The sequence below is a fragment of the Xyrauchen texanus genome, chromosome 1 (assembly GCF_025860055.1).
Source record: "Xyrauchen texanus isolate HMW12.3.18 chromosome 1, RBS_HiC_50CHRs, whole genome shotgun sequence".
Lineage (NCBI taxonomy): Eukaryota > Metazoa > Chordata > Actinopteri > Cypriniformes > Catostomidae > Xyrauchen > Xyrauchen texanus.
The window spans coordinates 22,417,506-22,437,978 of NC_068276.1; the positions used below are offsets into that span (position 1 = coordinate 22,417,506).

Below are 20,473 nucleotides of genomic sequence, written 5' to 3' on the forward strand. Positions count from 1 at the left end.
CATATCCCAAAGATGCTCTCTTGGGTTGAGATCTGGTGACTGTGGGGGCCATTTTAGTACAGTGAACTCATTGTCATGTTCAAGAAACCAATTTGAAATGATTCAAGCTTTGTGACATGGTGCATTATCCTGCTGGAAGTAGCCATCAGAGGATGGGTACATGGTGGCCATAAAGGGATGGACATGGTCAGAAACAATGCTCAGGTAGGCCGTGGCATTTAAACGATGCCCAATTGGCACTAAGGGGCCTAAAGTGTGCCAAGAAAACATCCCCCACACCATTACACCACCACCAACAGCCTGCACAGTGGTAACAAGTGCAGTTATCCATGTTCTCATTCTGTTTACGCCAAATTCTGACTCTACCATCTGAATGTCTCAACAGAAATCGAGACTCATCAGACCAGGCAACATTTTTCCAGTCTTCAACTGTCGAATTTTGGTGAGTTCTTGCAAATTGTAGCCTCTTTTTCCTATTTGTAGTGGAGATGAGTGGTACCCGGTGGGGTCTTCTGCTGTTGTAGCCCATCCGCCTCAAGGTTGTGCGTGTTGTGGCTTCACAAATGCTTTGCTGCATACCTCGGTTGTAACGAGTGGTTATTTCAGGCAAAGTTGCTCTTCTATCAGCTTGAATCAGTCGGCCCATTCTCCTCTGACCTCTAGCATCAACAAGGCATTTTCGCCCACAGGACTGCTGCATACTGGATGTTTTTCCCTTTTCACACCATTCTTTGTAAACCCTAGAAATGGTTGTGCATGAAAATCCCAGTAACTGAGCAGATTGTGAAATACTCAGACCGGCCCGTCTTGCACCAACAACCATGCAACGCTCAAAATTGCTTAAATCACCTTTCTTTCCCATTCTGACATTCAGTTTGGAGTTCAGGAGATTGTCTTGACCAGGACCACACCCCTAAATGCATTGAAGCAACTGCCATGTGATTGGTTGATTAGATAATTGCATTAATGAGAAATTGAACAGGTGTTCCTAATAATCCTTTAGGTGAGTGTACTTTGAGACCCCCCTCCCTTAATAGCTGAAGGGTGTGATATTACATGGCACATATGTTAATGATATCTGATAGGTAATAAAGGCATTTTCTGCATGTCATGTAATAAAAAAACAAAAAAAAAACACTTATTGACCCTTTGAGTGAGATTCCAAACTGCAGGGTATGCATAGGACAAAAAGTGTACTTTGATACAATACCTCAATTCACAGGAAGTGGAAAGCGAAATGGACCCTTTTTACAGACTGTGATGCGTTTCCGCCTTATTTAGCAATGTAAATATATCAAACTTTTCATATTACAAATACATTATTTTGTGGAAATGTATAACATTATACTTTGTATTACATTACCCCGGTATTAGTTTAAAAAAATAGTTACCACAGATGCGATGATATTTATAATACAGCTGCTGAGAAAGTGAGAAAGTAAATTTACCATCTCTATTCTGACAGTCATAATCCATCGCTCTCTATTTTTTTTCCTTAATTTGGAAAGTTGTGGAAATGTAATATTTACGTTTTTCTTTTGATGTTGGAGAAAATGGGTCAACAAAACAATTTATTTGGTGTGATCTCCAATTCTCTACCATTCACCTCAATGGAAGTTTGCCCTGCAATAGTTTACTTCCACGTTCCAAAACACAGAAATGTGAAAGGGTCCATTTACCCACTGGTAACTTGTTATCTCCTCAGGTCTACTCAATGAAACTTGATGAAAAGGAGTTGACAGTTTCTATTTTGTCAATTGAAATTAACTTTCAAAAGCTTAGTGCGTTGGGAGCAGTGAACACTGCAAAGGAACCATGTGAATCAGAACACAGCTTGTACTATATTCACAGAAGCTTTTGGCCAAGTGACTTTCCCAACCATATGGCCAACAAATGTTGTAGTGACACCGACCCGCTAGCCATCGCCCTATGATTTCTTGTGAAGATTACTATATGACGTAGCTTTCACAACCTATACAGTGAACCTAATGTATGAGTGTTAAGAAAGAAGGCACAAGCACTTCTTTCTTATAAACATTTCACAAAAATAAGTTGAAGTGATAAAACACTGGATGTAAGGGGAAATTCACTAAGAATGACTTGCACCTGGTAAAAGTGGTGTACAATCGTGTAGATCAAGTGATGGCCCAAACATGCACACAAAATCTGTGCTGAATGCAATTTGCGTGGCGCATTCAATGTACTTGCAGACTGAATCTGAGTGCTATATTGTGGAGGATGTAGCGGACCACAGTGATCTGCTCACTGCCGAACTGCACAGTACTGTATCAGTCCATTGCTGAGATTCATACACCTGAATATCATCTCTTTAAAGCCCAGTTCACAGTGCCCCAACAAACTTGCGTCTAGTTGTTCACCTTTGAAAAAGATGCCTTACAAGAAGAGGTTGCAGATGAAGCCAACCGTGTGCAGTTTAATTATAAATATATACTGTATGCTCGATTAATTAAATATGTTTAGCATATATTTAATGTGACATTAGCTATAACTTATTCATTCTGTTGAAGGAGAGCAATCCAGTGCCAAAAATAATTTACACATGAGAAAGTTCTGTTTGCATTTAAAAAATAAAAAATAACATTTTTATGCAAGTGAGGAGTGCTTCTCCGTCTGCATCTTGAAATAGCCTATTTGTACATGTGTATTACCCCATGAGTGTCATCCACACAAATGGATAAACTCAATACTAACATATCATTTATACTAACTAACATTTGTATTCTTTACTTTTATTTAACACGTTTGGTACAAAAATCATGATCTACTCCTTCTCTACTCCTGCTGTACCAATGCAATTGTGCCCGTGCTTATTTTTTATGAGATGGCAGGGTTGCTTAACTCATTGTCATGGCTGTGGTTCGTGATGAAGTCAGATTGCGTCAGACTTTGTTGGAAAATCATACCGGACATTCAAGACTCGTCAGACACTGAAATCAGATGACAACAAATGCCAACAGATTGATCAAACTGATCTGACAAAACTCAGCTACTGCTGGATGTTTGTTTGTTGGTGCAGTGAGAATTTTTTCTTACATGCTTAAAGTGCACTTGACTACACCACACATCTGAATATAAGCTATTATAGCACTCTTCTCCATCATTTGATTTCATCTCATTCCCCTGCTGTGGGCCCAACTATAGTAATGCCTCTGTTGTATTTGTTAACTGCAGTCAGAGGCTGAACCTGTGTATTCTTATGTTACTTTTTCTGTGATGTGTGATTTCTGATATACAAAATAGTGCAATTTTCATTCAGTCCTCTTGTATAATGGTGTTTTGTTTTTATTTTTTGACCCCATCAGATAAAAATCCCACATAGATGCTTGGCCCTTCAGTCTGCTGTTTTCTTTCAGGTTTAGTGTCATATTAATAGCTTTGGATCTCTCCCGAAGTATTAGCCTGATTGTCAGGAAAACGCTGGATGGCAGACAAGGGCTTATTTGAGGTTTGGAGCTTGAATAGTGCGTGTTTCTGCATGTGTGATTATCAATGCGTGTCGATGTATTTAAATGTCCTCCAGAGTGCTGCTCAACTGTATGTTTGACAGTCTGTATGTTTGAGAGATGGCATGTAAGCATGGACTTGTGTGGTTGTAAACTTAGTACACCGACCGTAAACGTTTCCTGTGTGTGCCCATGGAGTCCACATTAGAGACTAAAATGCAGCAGTCCCTGCCAAATAAGACAATGGAAGGAGATTTGTTTTGACAGGGGGAAAAATGAGAGCGAGATAAAAAATATCAAAACATGCAAACATTTTTTTTACCATCTCTTTCTCTTCCTTTCTTTTTCTCTTTGTAGGGGAAAGTGGCTCAGACAGCATGTATGTCAGCTTGTAAACACCTTTCCACCTCCCTGCTGCAGCTGCTTTTGGAGGCTGACGTCAGGCAAGTGTCTATGGGAGCCCTGCAGCAGTTCAACGTGGATGTCAGAGAATGTGAGAGTGAGTTTGGCCTTTCTCAAGTTTGTATAAGCTCTAAATGACCAATCATAGCCTCCTTAACCTGCTTGCATGCACCTCATCCTGATATTTCACTGTCCTAAATGGGAGTGTCCTGCATCATACCGATTTTGCATATTTTATTACACAATAGAGTACCGGACTGCCTTTCAGATATCCAAGTGATTTTCTGGGTAGTGATTGATCTTATAACGGCTTACCAAAAACCAAGAGTGTTTAAATAAAATAAAGCTTCATCGCTTGGCCCGTCGCTCCTCACAGCTTTGCGTGTGACCACAGCTAAAACCGCTTTTGAGCGCCTTACCCCCACTGGTTTTGATTTTCCATGATCCTCAGCCAGCGCATGCTATCACACAGAGGTCACAGGCAGAGAGACAGCATGGCCCCCATCACAATACGACCATGTCTGCCACACTGTAAGCTGACTTTTTGGTGTGGTTATGCTTTGGTTTACCAACCAGCTTGATAAGTACCATATCAATGATTGGTTGCAGTTGGAGAGACCACATCCCTTAATTTAGATGTACCCCCTTTTACTTTTATCCCTCAATCACAGAACTGCACTTTAATCAAGATGCCACTTTAGTAAAAAATAAAAAAAATTCTATAAACGTCCCCCCTCAACATTTTTTCCTTTTACCTAGTTTATAGTTTCTGTAAGTTTCAAGGTTGGGACTACGGAAACAGGACTAAAATAACTTCTTAAAGATAGAACCGGTGTGTGTGGTTAGATCTATCAACAGTGTGGACATGTCTGCTCTGTGTGATTGGGAAAAGGAAGGCAAAATGACAAAATGAAATGAAATTAAATGATACATTTAAGAGATTCATAGGGGGACTGATAATACATTTCTTGTATTAAGTTCAATCATAAGCCATTGCACATAAAAGCCCCACACTTTAAGGGATGAGATGGAAATGTAATTCCACACAATCTTATAATATCATTATGACAAGTACTGTACAAAATACTGTAAATTCAGACATTTAATATACAATAAGGATGCATAAGAGGCATTGCATGTCATGTCATGCTTTCAATATATTACAAAATGTTTTCCAATGAGGGGTTATCAGCTGTCAACCCACTGCAATTTTATCTCGAGCCCGCAAGGGGCTCTGTAAATCTAAGATTTGCCTCTCCCTTCTAGTGTGCTTTGACCTGTACAACTCCACAAGTGTGTGATGGGACAGTCAAAGGGAGAGCAGCACGAGTTGCTTCCTGTTCAATTTAGCTGGTTTTAAGAAGAATAAAGGTATTGATAGCTTGTTGCTGCTTATCCCTTAAGAGGTTACTTTGCATAGTCCCTTTAATAGAGCTTTAAGCTGGTTTGTGGCAGTTAGATTAAAGCCTTGAGGTGTTCTCTTTGTTCTCATATCTTGACAAGATGGGCTCGGACACAGTAACGTGAACTATGCTGCCTTCAGCCCAGGTCGCTTTCCTGTAACAAGGCGAGTAAGGAAGTTTGAGCAATCAACGGCGTCTCAGAGACACGGCAACAAAAGTGCGAGTGAACCGGATAAGCAGTCGCTGGCTCAGCATTTGCGGGGGTCAGAAAACAAGATGGCAGGCGTGTAATTTGCGTGAGAGGCAAGAAAAGCACGCAGCATTGCGAGGTGAAAGGGATTTCTCCTGGCCCCGGCTTGTTTTGTCTCTGTGTGTCAAATGTTCTGATTTTCAGAAAGGCGAAGCTGCTTGTTTACGGGTTCCTGTCCAAAGGCAGATAAAGGTCCAGTGGCCTCACATCCAACCCACATAAACCTCTCTACAACTCCTACACTCCCCATACACCCCCAGCCCATTGGCTTTTCATGTTTTCTGGGCCCCTTTGCTCAGTACCACACCACTGGTCTGGGACAGTGGCCTCATGGGAATCCGCTTCAGGTTTGTGGTTACAGGGTAAATTCAGCCCCCTTGTCCCACACATCCCCTTTGTCTGACTTGTCAGATCAACATTGGGGAGAATTAATGAGAGTTTGATGATCTTTTTTCGGATGGGCCGCACAAAGCCAGTGGCAGACCCGGAGACATGACTCTGTGGCAGGGGCTGCCCTGAACCACCCAAATAACCCTCTTCCCCCCACTGCCAGCACTCCCAAAACCTTAAAAGCCCCCCTTCATTTCACCTCCCCCGCCCCCACCGAACCTCCCCCTGTCCTCCCCTTGTCCCGGCTGTCATCCGTCTGCCAATCTCCCGCTCCATGGCAAATTCTGTACTCTCTTTATCCCTCTCTCTTTCCCACAGGGTTTGCCAGGGCCGGCCCGGTGCCTGGCTTCCAGGGGGACACTCTGCTGCTCGCCTTCATCGACTTGAGACAAGTAGGTCTTTGTTTTTTTTCCACTCCTTTTTCTTTTCTTTCATTCTTCTTTCCCCCTTTCTTCTGTTTTCCCCTGTTTACCCCTCAGCACCACCCCCCTTTCTCTTATTCTCCCCTATACCACCAAACCCAACCCCCTAAACCTCCACGCTAGCCTTGGTTTTGTTTGAAGGTTTCTTTCCTTGAGTTGCTCTGAGTTTGTGAGACTGTGTGAGTTTGTAATCATATCTAAGGTCCCATGGCCTGGCCAGATATTCACCTTTGGGTGATTTTGTATTTACCATTGTGGCAGTTGGTATGGATGTGACCTCAAGACCTCCTGTTTAGTTTAGGGTTTAGTTCTGCTGGTTCTTTACGGGTCACCTTATACACACTTTTCAGAGCTGGAACCGCTGGCCTGTGCCATTGCTCTGACCTGAAAAATGTAAACACACTGACAAGAACATTAATGCCTAGTGGACACTATATGACTCAAGCGTTGATGTTTTGAGTCGCCGACTGGTCTGTGAAGAGAAGCCTGGGATCTCATGGCGAACGGTCCTGTTGTGTGTACACTCCTGCAACATGCTGAGACTAGTCCCCGATGCTACAACAATTTTCAAAACAGCTTGAAATCTAGACATCTTGTCATCAGGTGTGAGCATTGTCCAGACGAGTGAGAGACCGTTATGAGCCAAAACCAATGAAATATAGAGAGGGTGCAAGAGAAGGTTATTAAAATACAAATAAAAAATAATAAGAAGAAAATAAATACATTTCACCCACATATCCCTACCCGCTGTCTTTGTTATTTTCACCTCTTTTTATTTATTTGTTTCCTTTGCAATTTAGTGCAAATAAGTGTAAAAATGGGTGCGAGCTGTTCTTTAATTTTTGTTGAAAAAGGAGAGCAAGGTATTGGGTAACAGGAGTCAAACATAATTTGAAAATAAAATAAAACATCACCCACATCCCCCTGCTCTCTGTTTTTATTATTTACAGCTTTTTCCCTTTGCAAATGGTGCCAATAAGCGCAAAAATGGCCACAAGTCTTTTTTCGTGTTTGTTGTCATGTTATCAAGAATGAACTGTGTGAGTTTGTGAATGAATATCACTATCTTAATTTTAAGATGCATTTTGGGTGATCTGTTGGAAATAGGTTGACACTAAAGGCAGCTTTAACGGCCAGTTTGTTGCCAGTTATGTGCAGAATTCAAGGGAAATAAATGTATGATCGGATCACCCAAAATGCATCTTAATACTAGTGTACACATGGTTGTGTGGTTGATACACTACAGTCCTGTATGGTGTGCACCAGCTCTATGAAAAACAAGACTTTGAGTCGCAGAGCGCCGACGGAAAGTCATGTAGTGTACGCTTGGATTAAGGTAATGTTGCAAACTGTAAGGCAATAGTTGAAAGCCTTATTATCTCATCCGATCATTGTTGTTCTTACTGGTTTAAGAGGAAATGTTATTAAGTACAAATATCCAGTAACACTGTCAAAGCAGTTCATTTGACCATTCACCAAAATGTTGTTTTCAGTGCCGTGGCCTAGCAGTACATTTGCACCTGACACGAGGAGCAGTGGTGCTTACTTGGAAGATGGAAGTTTGATTCTGGCTAGCTGCATGTACTAGTCACGCTTCCACTCTCTATTACTAGTATTTCCTGTCCTATTAAGTGGCAAAACCCTCTGAAATAAAACTAAATATTATGTCCAGTCATGCGCAATTTGTACCAAACCTCCGCAACAAACATTTGTTTGACACATCAATAATTTTTTTTTTAATGAAGCCGGGAATTAATATATCATGTGTCTTGTATTCTAAAATGTAAAGATGTAGATAGAATATGAAGCAGTAACGGTGGGGGGTGGGAGGGGGTCCATATAAGGGTCCATATTTGGGACCCCTTCCCTGGTTGCCAAAATGGCCAACCTGAGTGGGTGTCAGGGACTGAGAGGGGATGACGGATGAGCTGGATGATCGGGGAGTACTGGATGAATGAGCTGACAGACAGTGACGGATAGCTCTTTCTTCCACTAAAACAATCCCGTTTTGTCCCGCCTGCCATCATGATGCAGTACCACTTGTTTTCCATTTAGCTTTTTCTCTCGTTTTTTTTAAACTGACTTCACCATGAAGGTGCTTGTGTGGTTTTGCTTAGTTTTTTTTTAAAGAGAGGAGAAAAGAGGATGCTGAAGAAAAGAATTAACAAAATGGCATTTTCACTTTTTGAATGTCATCTTTTGCTTTGAGCTGTCATGATGCATGGTTCTCTATTAAGAAATCTTTCATACTGTTATTGTCATTATAATTTTAAAAACATCAGATTGAAGTGTGTAGAGATGCACGGAAACCCCCTTACTCCCCTCCTTTCAAGCAGTGGCTTTTTCAAGGGGTTGTTCGGTTGATGAGGGACGTCAGAACCGCTCTGTTGACCCAGGCATCCCCGTGCGTGCCTGGCCCTTAATGCGCCCGATAAATCAACCTGAAGGGCCTGTTTGTGTCCCAGTCTCCTGGGTCCTGGGATGGGGCTGCGGGTCAATACTTCTGGAGATAGACAACAGAAAGGTCTGGAAGCTCTGGGAGGCAGTTTGGTGAGAGGCTGGAACCTGGATTCACTCTCCTATCTGAAAGAATACACACAAAAAGAGGAATATCCAGTCTCTGCTTCAAAGTGCTATAAATCATGAGGAATAGGAAGACAAATGAAGGTTGATTGATTTTATGAACAGAGAATCTTGGAGAAGAAAGGGAGAGAATTAATGTTCAGTCTCTTTAATTTTGGCATTAATCTCTTCCATCAAGCTATGTTCACACAGCGGCGGAATACAATTGTTAGATGTGCTTTGGATGCTAAAAATGGTAATGTTAGTACAAAGTTCAGTTTGACAGACAAATCTGAAATCTGCTTTAGGTTGAACGTAGTAAATATCCATTTGAAATGCCAACATTTCCTTTTACAAATAGAATAGAATTGCAGAGTCCTGCAACTGATGGTTTGTTCCCCATAGATCAGCGAGTCAGTCTGAGATTACATGAAGAGAAGGAAGCAGTTGAGACAGCATAAATTCTAACTATAGAACGTTTTCCAAGAAGCTTGGAATAATCTATTCCAACAACCTTGAAAAACTGTGTGCAAGTGTACCTGGGATAATTGTTTTTGTTTGAAAGGCAAAGGTATACTCTAGATATAGACCCCCCCCCCCCTACTTGTATGAGGTTGATTAATAAATAGATTCATGACATTATTTTAAACATCCCCACTTTGCAGCATTTTTCACATTTTAGTGCCTAGAATTTTGCACAGTTCTGTATGACATATGTATAACTCCTTGCAACCTTCATGTACAGTATATTACAGTTACACAATCTATTTTTTTACTGGTCAGAAAATAAGGTTAAACAAAAATTGTATTGGAAGTAACGGAAGTGTCCTGGACAGTTTAGTATAAAAATCAAAACTTTAAATAAAACAATACAAAGGTTTGATACCTAGTACTTGTGGGAGGCAGAAATTGAATTAATTTGGTTACATGATCATACAGACAGTATTTGATCTGCTCCTGTCTACAGATCTACAGATCTGCTCCTGTTTGTACAGGTCAATTTGAGAGACACACCTGCTTGTAAATATGGTTATTAATTCCAAAGACAATGACTGTGTGCATGTAGCCTCTCTGATAGACAATGTCTCTAGTACTGGTAGCATATTGTAGCATTTTGTAAGCATAAAAATGATCTTTTGTTCACAACAGGGACAAGTATCAACTATAAAAAAGATTTCATTCCTTGTCAGGCATTGATAACCATCCAGATATTTTGTGATAGGCTATCAAAAATTATTTACTAGAAAGCAAAACAAACATTTAAATAATAAACAATAAGAAATCAGAAGCAAGTTTTATAAATGCTAGGCATAGAGCTGCAGTTCTATATTCAGGAGCCATATATGAATGGATATCTATTAGGAAAAGGTTGTGGCAATAGGAACCCTTGGCTGGCCTTGGTTTGGGATGCCTGATAGCCTCTGTGGTGTGGATAGCCCCCCAGAAGTGCACGCTCCATGGGCCACCATGTGCATAAGCTCTTGCCCTGGATTTTCTGCCTTCTAAATTCCTTTGGGGTCTAATGGAAGAGCATGGACAAACCCTTCAGGAAGGCTTTGGGTGATGCGGAGGCCCACCTAGACACAAAAGACTGTTTTGTTGTTATAGGGGATGTAGGGATTGACTTGAAAAAGTCATTGTTTAAGGGAATGCATCAGCTTGTAAATGCCGAGTTTAGCCAATTATCTCTTGTCAGTTTAACTAATGTGATTGCTATCTGCATGTGGTCTTTGGAGAACTGCGCACTTCAGAAGTAGTTGGAAGGCTGTTGTTCTGCAAGGGCTCACAATACTTTAACACCTTGTTGCAGATACATCAAAGCCACAGGGCATTTCATGGGTTGAGAGGGAAGAGTTTGGCTCCAACCATGCATTTTTGTTAGTGACCCATGCAAGGGTGATGGCCTGCAGTGTTGCATTTTCTCCCCTCCCTTTATGGCCTTTTCTGGGGCACTACATAGAAAGGCAAAAGGGGTGGGGAATAATTTTCCTGCTCCCGTGAATTTGGGAATCATGAAGCTATGCATTCCTGTGGCCTGTCCACAGGCATTTTCCTAGAATTTCAATAAAAATGCCTTTCTCCTTTCTAACCCCCAGCATTCCTATTTCTTTGTCCTTGGTGGTGAAAGCCTAACACCACTGACACAGCAAGAGGCTTATGCTTAGCTGCCCTTCTAATCCCTCTGGGCACCTTCTTAGTGTCTAGACACATCTAGCTAGAAGTTTCACTGCTAGCATCAACATTCTATATCCTACCGTGGCACTTGCAGTGTGACTGGCTTTACCCATGACTTCACCAGTGAACCATTCTCTAATTCTCTTCATTTTTACCTATGATCTTCTACCTATGCCTCTTTTATCAATTCTTATGAATGAGATATCTCTGTGTTTTGAGTTGAAATTTCACTGTTCAAAACTACTGTCAAAAGAGGTTATCCTGGTGTAATTGTGGGTTGAGGCTTAAAAAGGAATAAAAGATGAAATGTAAGCCGTAAAGTGTTCTTACCCAAAGATTGATTCAATACTCTCAAGGTTACTTGGAGTCTGTTTATAGGTGTGTGTGTGCGAGCGTGTATTTATCACTTTGTGGGGACCAAATGTCCCCATAAGGATAGTAAAACCCAAAATTTTTGACCTTGTGAGGACATTTTGTCTGTCCCCATGAGGAAAACAGCTTATAAATCATACTAAATTATGTTTTTTGAAAATGTAAAAATGCAGAAAGTTTTCTGTGAGGGTTAGGTTTAGGGGTAGGGTTAGGTTTAGGGGATAGAATATAAAGTGTGTACAGTATAAAAACCATTATGTCTATGGAAAGTCCCCATAAAACATGGAAACACAACGTGTGTGTGTGTGTGTGTGTGTGTGTGTGTGTGTGTGTGTGTGTGTGTGTGTGTGTGTGTGTGTGTGTGTGTGTGTGTGTGTGTGTGTGTGTGTGTGTGTGTGTGTGTGTGTGTGTGGTAATTAAATCCACTAGTGACCCATAGTGAAAAAATTGTTCCGGCAACAGGGTGCAAGGCGGGGACATATTGGCGGGCCAGAAGTTGAAAGCCCCCCTCTGAAAGGAGTTCACTGCGGTTTATGGACATTTGCTGCTTTCTTCCAATTCTCAGTCAGAAACCTCCTCTTGGAAACTAAGGGAATCTGGAGAATGTTCCCTCAGTTAGAAAGACTTCTTGTAATGAAACAAGCAATTTTGTGCTTCTTTTCCAACGTTTTGTAGTAGTTATTCTTGTTTGGTAGCTCTGTGTACCTGATAGTTCCATATACTGTACATCTAGCCACTTTGTGCACTATTGTTGAGAAGAAAAAAGAAACAAAATCTCTGGTAGTATCAAATTACAATTGAATTATTTATATTACCCAGAGGCATACTGGAACATATTTGACAGACCCATGCTTTCAACTCACCGCCTCAATTTTATTTGTATAGCTCTTTTCACAATGCTCTTTGGTTCAAAGAATCTTTACAGACAATCGTTCTGCAAGTTCACAGTGAATTTTTTCATTTAAAGACTTCATTGAATATCATGTGTTAATGATTTTGTCTTGATGCCCCCAGAGAGCAAGCACAAGGCAACTGTGACAAGGAACAAAAACTTCATTAGATGTTTAGTTATTGGAGACAAACCTTGGGAGAAACTAGGCTCAGCTGGGTGAGCCAGTTCTTCCCTGGAGAACAAAATCTGCCAATATTAGTTAGCTATGTGTAATACAAGTAATGTATTGATTGAGCAAATTGATTAGATGTTTGGTAGGCAATGTTTCAAATGGAAGTGTAGTGAATGAACTTTAAGATTAACAATTAAGTATCTTTGAAATACATGCCTAATGGACTGCAGGGGTGCAGGTAGAAGCAGTGTCCTCTGCTGTTTGGCTGGTAAAGCCTTTATTTGGCAGTATTTTATTGTCTTTGAATTCCATTTTAAGAGAATAAAGTGATGTAAGCGGTGGTCAGTGAAGTGTTACTTGCTTTTTGAACTGCTGTGAATGGTAGAAGTTTATTATCTGTGTAGCCCATCCTAAAGATTGTGTTGATGCAGTCAGTGGTGAGTATCCATGCTGTCTGGCTGTGGTTGGCAGCAGTTCATCCTCTGTGAAGTCCATCATAGTTTTTGAAGTCTATCAAAGTAGACTGAAGTGTTGCAGACAGCATTCATCGAAGCGACCCTTGTTGTCTGGATGGTACTGCAGTTAGTAGTCATCGCTCAGCAACACAGCGCTGTGAGGCAAACAAACGGGCTTGACCAAAGCTGGATCTGACAGGCTCTGGTAACCTATGTGTAGGTTTCCTTAGGATGAGACAAGGAAGCAAATGGAAAAATGAATTAGTGAAGATGCCACTAACTTACTTTAAAAGCAGAGTTACAAAAAATTAGAAGTATAGACCATTTCAAGGATGTAAAAAATAACAAAGGATGTCGAACTCTACTGTGCATGTCTTGCCCTGAAACATTTATGGTAGCTGCGTTTTTTTTTAACCAAGAACTGTCAAAATAAAATGACTAGCATATTATTTTAGAGTCTAGCTAATACCAAACAAACAAGATATGTGCAACAACTGAAAATAAACAATGAGGTGTCATTACTGTATCCTTTAAATAAGACTCAAGTCAACTTTTCTCAAAGAACATTTACCTTACGTTTACCTCAAATGACTTTTCCAGACGTGTTGTTGATACTGAGCGCGTCTATGCGAGAGGAGGTAAAAGTGTATTGTTGTTAAGATATTCATAATTATTTACTTTGTGACAAGGTTGGGAATATTGTATCAATCCATTTATAGTCTATGAAGCAATGAGCACTTGACTTGCAGATAAGATAGGTTTTTTTTATTAAATAAAAAACCTTTCTTTGTTAGTACTGCACATATATCCAGCTCTCTCGCTTCATTGCAGCAGTTCATTCATCCATTTGTGGTTGCTTTTTCGGCAACCTAAATACTTGAATTTTCATTAATTTCAGGCATCCAGGAAGCATTCAGCATCCGAACAACATGGTCAACAAATTTTAATAATGATATTCTGTTACAATCATATTAAAGTTATTAACATTAATCGTGTTAAAGTCACTTTAATGAAGTGCCCCCACTGTTGTTTTGAATGATTTTGACAACTAGCCAGAAATGTTCAAGGGACAAAGACGTCAGTTCCTTAAACCGTTGAGTAGTCTATCAGCTACATTTTGATCCAATCAAAGCTTATTTATTGAGCTTGCAGAACATCCACCCAGTAGTGCATTAAAAATAGTCTAGTCTTGAGGTATCAGTATCACAGTACCACTTACAGTATTACTGTATCATTTAGTTTCAGATAATTACTGCCCAACATGTGTCAACATGCTAGCCCTGGGTAAAAATGCCCTTGATCTATACATGTAGTATGGATTAGTAAAATTGAAAGGCTGTGACAGAAGTTTCAGATGTTCAGGAAGACAAAATGAAAGCAAGTACTGTAGAACATTGATTTCTGATGGATCAACACAATGTAATCCTAAGTTAATAAGTGGTAATTCTGGCTGATTGAATGACCTTGAGGTTATTTTTGAATATGAAACCAATCTAGCTAGATGTGGGATTTCCAGCCATTTCCAAACTTGCTCTTTGGTATTTCCCAGTCATACAAGTGCTTTTGGGTGAGTGAACTCATGCAATGCTCAAGTGTCTGTCTTCCGTCTGTGTGAATGCAGCCATTACCTCACCCTCTGCTTTCATACACACAATATCACTGCAGGCCCATGAGGTCAGTTGTGTTAATACATGTCTCTGTGTAGCTGAGTTGGAGAGGAAGACAAGACCACCTCTGTCCCACATTCCCTTTAAGTAATTTCATAACGATAAGCTGGACACTGAGTGTGTGTTTGTGTTTTTTAATCGAGCCTCTCATTCACCCGCAGTCTCCCTGAACCTTAACCTGCAGTGTTCAGTAGCTGGGGCCAGACAGATGGCAGCCAAGGTGTACAGGAAAGAAGAGATGGAGGATGAAACCAAATGGCCTGTGCTCTTCTCCTCACCCCATTCAACTTGAGCCTCCCACATATCTGCCCTCTTTATGGTTCCTTAGGGAGAGATAGAAAGTTTGAAAGAGATGGGGAGAAAGAATGAAGAGTGCCACAGAACCTTGATTGTACAAGCAAACCAACTTGCCTAGATGTTCCTGTCTTTGCTTATTTTATTTATTTATTTTAAGAATAAGAAGCAGTGAAAATGTAGGAAGGAGAAAGAAAAGGAAATGACTCAGGCAGTGCTCTCCTCAGACACATTTCTCTATAGTCTCCCTAAACAAGCCAGTGACAGGTGTCGCAGTTTAATTGACCCCCCAACCCCACTCACTTCCTCATAATGCCCAGAGAGTGTGTCATGCTTAAATCCATCCCCCTGCTCCTTCATAATGGCCTGCTAGTGTGTGCCAGTGAAAGGCCTGTTTGAGGCACTGTCACAGTTCTCCAGGGGTCAGACAGATGAGCTGCCCTGCTTGTATGGAGTCAGTGAGGGAGCAGATATTGCCTGAGCAGGGGGTTGACATCTCTCTTTGCAGCAGGGTCCCATTCATCCTTATGAGGATGACACTGACATAGTCTGTGTGTGTGTGTGTTCAAGTTGGAGTCAGAGAGAGATGCCTGCTATCAGTGGATCCCTGCTTCTCCATCTTAACCCTTTTTGTCTTTTTATATCTTTAATGTGTCTATCTATTTGTCTCTCTGTATATCGCTCCCATTTTCTTTTGTAAGAAAAAAGTGGATGGTGTAAAAGATCAAAGAATACTTAAGTTTCTATTTTACTTCCTTCATCACAACAGAACTTCCCATTGTCCAACAGGCTAAATTAGCTTGATTGGATTGTAGCACCTTTTTTTTGTTTGTTTTTAATGTTTTGAAAAGTATGTTTTTGACTGAAAGTGTAGATAAAGGAGTCATGTAGTGGACCTACATACAGTTGAATTTGGAAGTTTACATACACTTTGGGCAGAGTCATTAAAACTAATTTCTTAACCACTCCACATTCAGGTGTAATGAATTGGAGGTGTATCTGTGTATGTATTTTAAGGCCTACCTTCAAAAGTGCCTCTGTGCTTGACATCATGGAAAAATCAAAAGAAATCAATCAAGACTTCAGAAAAACAATTGTGGACCTCCACAAGTCTGGTTAATCGTTGGGAGCAATTTCCAAGCACCATAAGGTACCATGTTCATCTGTACAAACAATAGTATGCAATTATAAATGGCATGGGAACATGCAGTCATCATACCACTCAGGAAGGTGATGCATTCTGTCTCCTAGAGATGAATGCAGTTTGTTGCGAATCAATCCCAGAACAGCAGCAAAGGACCTTGTGAAGATGCTGGAGGAAACAGGTAGACGATTATCTATATCCACAGTAAAATTAGTCCTATATTGACATAATCTGAAAGGCTGCTCAGCAAGTAAGAATCCAGTGCTCGTAAACCACAATAAAAAAGCAAGTTTGCAGTTTGCAAGTGCATATGAGGACAAAGATCTTACTTTTTGGAGAAATGTCCTCTGCTCTGATGAAACAAAAATTGAACTTTTTGGCCATAATGACCATCATTATGTTTGGAGGAAAAAGGGTGAGGCTTGCAAGTCGAAGAACACCATCCCAACAGTGAAACATGGGGCTGCCAGCAATTCAATGTGGGGGTGCTTTGCTGCAGGAGGGACTGGTGCACTTCACAAAATAAATGACATCATGAGGAAGGAAAATTAAGTGAATATGTTGAAGCAATATCTCAAGACATCAGCCATGAAGTTAAAGCTTGGTCGCAAAGGGTCGTCCAAATGGACAATGACCCCAAGCATACCTCCAAAGTTGAGGCAAAATGGCTTAAGGACAATGAAGTCAAGGTATTGGAGTGGCCATCACAAAGCCCTGACCTCAATCCGAAATTTGTGGGCAGAACTGAAAAAAGCATGTATGAGCAAGGAGGCCTACAAACCTGACTCGGTTACACCAGTTCTGTCTGGAGGAATGGGCCACAATTCCAGCAACTTATTGTGAGAAGCTTGTGGAAGGAACCCAAAACTTTTGACCCAAGTTAAACAATTTAAAGGCAATGCTACCAAATACTAACAAATTTTATGTAAACTTCTGAACCACCAGGAATGTGTTGAAATAAATAAAAGCTGAAATAAATCATTCTCTCTACTGTTATTCTGACATTTAACATTCTTAAAATAAAGTACTTATCCTAACCGACCTAAGACGGAATGATTTCTACAATTAAATGTCAGGAATTGTGAAAATTTGAGTTGAAATGTATTTGGCTAAGGTGTATGTAAACTTCTGACTTCAACTGTGTATGTGGTTTCCCCTCTCTATCCCTTAGTACTGGTAAAATGTGCTGTAGAAACTCATTGCTCGCCAAATCTTCAATTTTAATGCATTTTGGTTAATCAGCTCTGACCTCATGTTCCTGTCCCTAAATGCATATTTACGCATACTGTATGTCATTTTTTCTCACTTTCTTGCTCTCTGGGAGGACGACGACATCTTCCCCTCTGTTTAACTATTGTTTACACTTTCTCATAATTTCTTCATCATTGTTTTGCTTTTTTATGGCAGATTTTTCAAGGTTTATTGGATGGGAGGGGTGACACATCAGCTTAAGCACTGTGGGATCACACTTCTTTATATACATAACCTCACTGGGCCCATGATACACAGCTCAACCTGTCATTTCTCCCTTCTGACCCTACTATCTGAGATCATAATTTGGTTTACATTTCAGACAGACACCACCTTCAGCTCTACAACATAGAATCCCATCCAGTCCATCAAAAAGACTCAACAACACTTACACTAGTCAGGTCAGCCAGGAACCAACTTAACTCACTCCCCACATCTCAATAACTGTCTGGTCATGCAGATTTGCACTTTACACTATAAGAAAATCAAACCCTCCCTGTCTGAATATGCCAAACAGCCCCTGGTCCAGCTTAATGCTATCTTATGTTGGGACTACTGTAATCTTCTGTTGGCCGACAGATGATCCAAAACGTGATGGCCCTTTTGGTCTTCAATCAACCTAAAAGGGCCCATGTCACAGCTTATGGTCTCTGTAGCTGTAACTGTAGCTGTCTGTATCAAATTCAAGGCTCTGACACTCATGACAACACACTCATACAAATCTATGTTCATTCTTGACCTCAGGGGTCAGTGTATGAAGGGAACCTTCACATTTTTTAAGAACCTTTATTTGCATGACTATCAACAATTCCACAATTGTGGTTCCTGAGTAAAAACAGGCATTCTGCTGATGAGCAGTATTAAAGTCTGTCTAAACACCTTTTCTTGGTATGTCTTTTTTTGGTGCAGCTGATATTGTCTGTGGTGCCTTTGCTTATTTAAACTTCAACAATCTTAAGTCATCTTTACACTGCAGTGTGAAGTACTATATGATTGCAGTGGTTAGGCCTTTGCCTGAAATACCCACCAAGTTCCATTGACCTGTACTGTCATCTTGTCTGCAGTTGTAGAGAGCATATCTTAGCGAGGATAATAAAATCTATAAGGACAGTTAACTGCTCTATATCAGATCTACTGAACTAAGCCTCGACAGCTCTTGCATATAGTGTTTTTTGGCTTAGGGGCCCCAAGAATTAACAATTGTTTTTAATGCTGCTACTTATATAGTACATACAGTAGTACCACTCAGCAACATTATTGCACATCTAAATAATTGCACAAATCATCTAAGAAAAACATCTATTAAAGTGCACAAATAGTTGTTTAATGAACACTTGCTGCAAGCTTCACCCACTGTATATTTAGCAAGAGCACACAGCTGACAATTCTGTTAGTGATGAGGAAAGAGTAAGAGGGAAAATACATGCAAGTGACGTTTTGGACAGTGAACTCATCCTAGCCCCGGTGTACGCTGGCTGACCTTCCTCGATTTAACAGCCAGAACCAGACCAGGTGTAATCACTTTCTCCAGTCTTCCTCCTGCCTTTCCAGCCAAGGGAGAGGGAGTAAATGAGCAGGGGGTGGGCCAGTCAAGTGGCCTCCGGCCGACCCTGCTCGCATTCCCCCAGAGCCAGCGGACGATAAGCCTGGCGTGCTATCTGTCTCTCTCTGTTTCCCTCTCCTTTTCCCTCCCACCCACTCTGTCTCTCTCACAGGCTCAGTACGTTTTGGCAGGCCGAGGGTGGTGTGTATGGTAAAGCATTAAGTATGTGTGTGTTATGCATGTTGTACATGCTGGAAAGAGGAAGAGAGTGAGGGCTGACCCTCCAGTAACCTTGGCTTTGGTCCAGTCAGGGAGTCAGGCAGGATCTAAAGTCTGAGCCCCTCACTCCATTTCACTTCAGCTTCCATTCAGATCAGCCTGCATCAGGGGCTATGCCCTTTCAGGAGAGCCAGGGTAACAGTGGTACTGAAAGGAGAGATGTGTATTGTTTTCCCCTTCTCTCTCCCCAAACCCGTTTCTCTTTCCTTAATTTTTGTTTTCTCTTTCTCATCCTGCTTTGAATTTCTACTTAAAGCATTGACAGGCAGATTGTTTAACCGGTCTTGCCTCTTTAATAACCTCCATCTCAACTCTCATGAACTTACCGGAAAGCACAATGTGTTGTAGGTAATTTACAGATGCCGATTCAATTGCCATCTAGTAACATAAATAGGATTTGGTGAATTCCATTGGGACAACAAGCACCAACCTGACCCTTAGTTTCATTTTGTTTTGCCCCCATCTCTCTTTCCCTTTCTTTGGCAGCTGTTTGTCTTTATGCTGTAGTGATCATGAGTTGGCAGTATTCAGTCTGTAGCCTCTCTCTGACCCGAAACATGAGGACTATCAGAGTTCACACTCACAGAGACAGCTCACACCATCACCAAAAAAGAGCCTTTTATCTGATTATACTGTTATTCATTCATTGTGAAAGGGGCAAGAGTTCTGTAATGCTGGTTTATTGTCAGTCACCGCACAAGCAAACACAGAGATTCACATTCCATCTTCATTTTCTTACAGCGGCTGTAAGACTAGTTTTTTTTTTTTTTTTTTTGTCCAACTCCGCTAACCCCATTTCCTGTGAGCTTTAAAAAGGCTCCTTTCCTATAAATGTGAATGGTGACACACCCTTGGCACAAGTATTACTTCTGAAAACAGAATCAACAAAAGACACTTAAAAATAGTAAAAATCCTGTTTTAAATTTCCTTTGAATTTTTTTATATTCCATAGCACTTTATTTCACTGTCAGTTGTTTTTAGCACATTTTGCAACTACAGATTCCTTTTTACTGTAATGTGTAAAGGCATAGATGTGCGTCTTCATTATCCTTTTTCTTGGATGCTTGAGAACTCCATTGAGGTGGTCCTCTCAACTTTCTTGACTTCTCCACCATCAAAACACATTGATGATTGTTTAAGATGCATGGTATCGGCTCTCAGCTCTGACCGTTCTGTCACACTGCTGTCCTAGTAATAACTTTTACATTGTCATAATAGACAGGAAGGTAAGAGGGAGTTCATGTCTTCCTCAGGCCAGTGCCAAGTCCTTCTGTCAAACAGTAATTAATTGCCAGCAACTCCTACATTTTGCTTTATATGTTGTATGGAGAAATGG

General features: G+C 40.8%; 1 protein-coding gene across 2 annotated transcripts in view; it reads left to right on the plus strand.

Moving 5' to 3' along the window:
- The window catches only part of exoc6b (exocyst complex component 6B), a 146,778-nt gene that overhangs the window by 111,264 nt on the left and 15,041 nt on the right, over window positions 1–20,473 (plus strand). For both annotated transcript variants that reach the window (XM_052127243.1, XM_052127251.1), the window contains 2 exons: window positions 3,822–3,963; window positions 6,228–6,301. In XM_052127243.1, coding sequence (XP_051983203.1) covers window positions 3,822–3,963; window positions 6,228–6,301 — 216 coding nt within the window. The remainder of the gene's footprint in view (window positions 1–3,821; window positions 3,964–6,227; window positions 6,302–20,473) is intronic.